Source organism: Aplysia californica, unplaced genomic scaffold, assembly GCF_000002075.1.
Source record: "Aplysia californica isolate F4 #8 unplaced genomic scaffold, AplCal3.0 scaffold00361, whole genome shotgun sequence".
Classification (NCBI taxonomy): Eukaryota; Metazoa; Mollusca; class Gastropoda; order Aplysiida; family Aplysiidae; genus Aplysia; species Aplysia californica.
This window is the reverse complement of record NW_004797631.1, coordinates 300,041-304,058: the sequence shown is the minus strand read 5'-3', so window position 1 is coordinate 304,058 and position 4,018 is coordinate 300,041. Positions and strand designations below refer to the sequence as shown.

Below are 4,018 nucleotides of genomic sequence, written 5' to 3'. Positions count from 1 at the left end.
TTTTATTTTTCTTTTGGTTTACTGATGTTTTCTGATTAAACGTGTTTGGATTAAACAGACTCCGCCTGTCATGATAAATTAATAATCAGAAAAATTGGAGACAGACTGAGAACCCTGCCTCTCCAGCTCAATCCCTTGACTGCAGAGTTTAAGTAAATACCCCATCCCGTAGTGATAATTGTACAGTGCATAGAACATGCTGCAGAACATGGATATGTGCTAAATAAATGCAATTATTACTATTATCATCATGATCACACAACAATATTTCACATTCTCCTTCTACAATCACAAACTAAATCGCCACAGACAGGGTTATCTCCTCTTCTCTCCTTTCTGGGTTCTCTTCTTCTCCGTGTCCTTCCTCTCCTGTTGCTTCTGTTTCTGAGCAGCCCGGTCTTGCTTGTCCTTCTCCTTTTTCTTTTCCACTTCCTCCCGCGCCTTTTCTCTCAAATCTTTCTCAGCTCGTGCAACTTCCTCCTTGTTCACATTTCTCATGAGCAGAGCTGAATTTTCTGTAAGGATACTATAACCATAACAAGATAGGCGTTCTCCATGTTTTATATAAATTACTAATAATAGTGATAATATTACATTTTTAAAGATAAAAAATATAATAATAATAAGTCTGTCTGTAAATGTTAAATCATGTCCCATGCATTTGCGAAGGATAATATTTCTTCAGCAAAATAGAAGAAATAAAAATTAAGTGGACTTGTGGCTTCTGCTATGACTGATGAGACCAATTCTGGCACAAAATTTTTTGTCATATTTTAAATATTTGTTAAAAGATAGCACAAGCAGTGAGAAAGAGACAAACTTGAGAACAAATCCCTTGCCCCCCACCTCCTCAATTATAGAACAGAAAGCAAAAGAGGCAGAGGTACACCAGCAAACAAAGTACTTACAGAACATCAACAGATGGGGAAAGGCCAGCATCATACTGGTTTGTTGAGAGTAGACCAAATTTTGAACAAAGAAATGACTAGGAAACCACGATTGCTGATATCTGTCTCAGATCTGGCACATGATGAAGAAGTAATAAACCCTATCCATATGTCGTGTTTACTATTGTATCAAAACGACGTAGGGAACTCTGTGCCACCACTTTCCATAGAGGAAATTTACTCGTGAATCCTATCCGTAAGCTTTGCATAGCAGTCTATCAAAATGATTTTTTGAGAAATACTGAAAGTTTCAAAGAGATCTTCGCACTAGAAGTATTCTAAAATGTGTATTCGGGGTACAAAATGACCCAAGGCGTACGGATAGTGATAAATAATCATACTGATGATACGGGAGCCAAAGGTGCCAACTGCTATGGAACAAAAATCCTGAACTTTTCAGACCCTGTGGAAACACCTGAGCCGGGACTCAAAATTTACAAATCATATTGCCTTATTTATTCATATTTCATCAAGACTTTTTTCGAATATAAAGTCCAATATCTGGATAATTTCTAAAATTCGGATTTCCGGATTTGTCCACACAAAAAAAACGACACTTCTGACAAGCCATTTATATATATATATATATCAAACCTTTCAGGATCAATGGGAAGCAAGATGGAAGCAGGGAACAGCTGCTGTAACAAAAGGATACAGTCCTGGGTTTCTCCTCGCCCTTTCCCTCCTCCTCCTCCGCCAGTCGCCGGACTGCCATCCGAGTCATCGCCTTCGTCTTCTGACCTGGTCATATGTTAAGGACAATAAGAAAGCACTTTTCCACTGATGGACAAATACCAACACAATATGAATAAATTGAAATTGAATATTGCTTAAGTTCGCCTGAAATTTGTCGAAAATGGCCACCCTTTATTGAGGAGAACAGAGGTTGTCTTAGTCAGGTGAACATATTAGACAGGTGAACGTCTTAGACAGGTGAATGTCTTAGACAGGTGAACGTCTTAGACAGGTGAATGTATTAGACAGGTGAATGTATTAGACAGGTGAACGTATTAGACTGGTGAACGTCTTGGACAGTGTCCTTATAACATTTCTTAAAACGCAAGGGGGGGGAGTAGTAAGTGGTCCTTTGTAAGTATAGGTGATTGTCTTGGACAAGTAACCATTAGAGCAGGTTCTACAATATCTTTGTGATATCTTTTTTGGATCGTTTGTTTTAGTAAGAGTTTTACGGCGCTCGCAGCTGCATAAGGTCATATGAGCAAGCGTAAAAAAGCTGGTTCTATTCGCAACAGTTCACTGCACAGCACGATTCTGGTCAACACCTCTACTAAAATGCTAAAATACTAAAATTTGGTATAAATAAATTCTTAATTTGAATAATTTTTAAAAATAATATTTAACATTTTTAAACCATGTAATTTACAATTAAAGGCCAATGGCCTTTATCAAATCAAATATTCTGTTGGGATCAACGAAGGAAAAAAATCTTGCAATTTTTTGCATCTAAAATATTTATATATCTTTGAATGTAGGTACCAGAAACTAAATTTTCAAAGTAGTTGTATGCCAAATTTATCAGTTCCATTTGAAAGGCCTATATCCACTGAGCATTTTGGTACCATTCTTTAACCTCTCAGTCAATTTTTAAGAAAATGGTAGTTGTTTAAAATTTGATCAAATTTGTTAAAGTCAGTCACTGGCTGCAACCCCATGTTTGACATACAATAAAAGAGTACCAAGAGCACTAAACATCTCCACATTAACAGAGTACAATCACTATAACAAATATATGGAGCCTAATTTTTTTCAAGACTGTGAGATCATGACAAATCAGTATTTTATCACTTCAAACACGATGATCTGTCGTTATTTCGACAAAAACACAGAGCGTTGACCCGGCTGGCGCCGCACCGGGCCCCGCAGCGAGCGAGTCGGCTCTATACTGTAGTGTACCCCGCGTGCGGGGTCACATGCTTTCTGAGTCTCGCGGAAGGATTGATGAAAAATAATTCCAAGCTGATTACTTTTATCTAATAGAAAATAAATTGATCTTTTATTAGACATATTTTTTAAGCCGGTATTTTACATATTATGGGTAAAAAGTGATCTTTAAACATTTTGACAGTATTTTTAAAAGCTTTCTATTTAGACGGCAAAGGCAAAACACATACCACGGGAAAGCCCGTTTAAAGCTCTACAGTTCTCCGCCAATGAAAAGACAGTATTTAATCATTCCTCGTTCCGCGAAGCATTTGAATGCACCCGTGTCAATTTTTCAACCGGCCGACCACGCATTCCGACCGCGAGGGGCTTCGCTTTCGTCGGCGATTCTCCAACTCCTATTAACCGGACATAAAAACAACTTACACCATTGTAACGAGGAAAAGCTGAACTTTTACAAGGTGTACAGCACTTGGTGTTTTATAGCGAAAGAGCAAAGAAACAGCGATCGGAATTACCCCGATTTCACCGATACCACGTGGTCGGAAGGCCGCGAGTGCCCGCGAGGCCGTGTTTACGCTACCTATTGAATGTATGCACTTTCAAACATTTCATTTCTTAGGCTACCAGTGTTTCTTCACTTTTTTGGTAAGAAATCATTAGTGGAATTTTGCCCATTTACAGGTCGGTCTGTTCCTTTGTAATTTCCAACTGTCGTAAAGCTGTTTGTTAATGTAAGAATTAACCAGAGATCAAACATTAACTGTTCAAGGATACTCTTCTCCGTCTGAAACCTGAGCATACTGTGCCAAGATGGCTGCCTTGCGCTCTGCTTCTTCCTTCGTAAGTTTTTTCTCTTTCACAGTAGCCAAAGTCTGTTGGCCCAAAAAGGTTGAGAGTTGATCACCCTTGTCTGAAGAGTAAAGAAATACAAATAAACACCACTGTTAACAATTTTTTTTTTCATTTTTACCATTGATATACGATTATGTGTCATCATGGGTCTGTCTGAGAGTGTAAGCATATATTACAAGTATATATACGTATGCATGTGTGCGTGAGAGTGAGAGAGAGTGTGTGTGTGAGAGTGTGTGTGTGTGTGAGAGAGTGTGTGTGTGTGTGCGTGTGAGTGTGTGTGTTCATGTATAAGTGTATTACATGTGTGTGTG

At 38.4% G+C, this 4,018-nt stretch overlaps 1 protein-coding gene across 1 annotated transcript in view; it reads right to left on the bottom strand.

Moving 5' to 3' along the window:
• LOC101847744 (coiled-coil domain-containing protein 43) overlaps positions 1-4,018 on the bottom strand; it is a gene marked incomplete in the record, with an annotated part of 7,144 nt that continues 3,126 nt past the window's right edge. Inside the window, 3 exon segments of the mRNA XM_013085270.2 lie at positions 1-506; positions 1,603-1,688; positions 3,627-3,762. Of these exon segments, the coding sequence (XP_012940724.1) occupies positions 316-506; positions 1,603-1,688; positions 3,627-3,762 (413 nt within the window).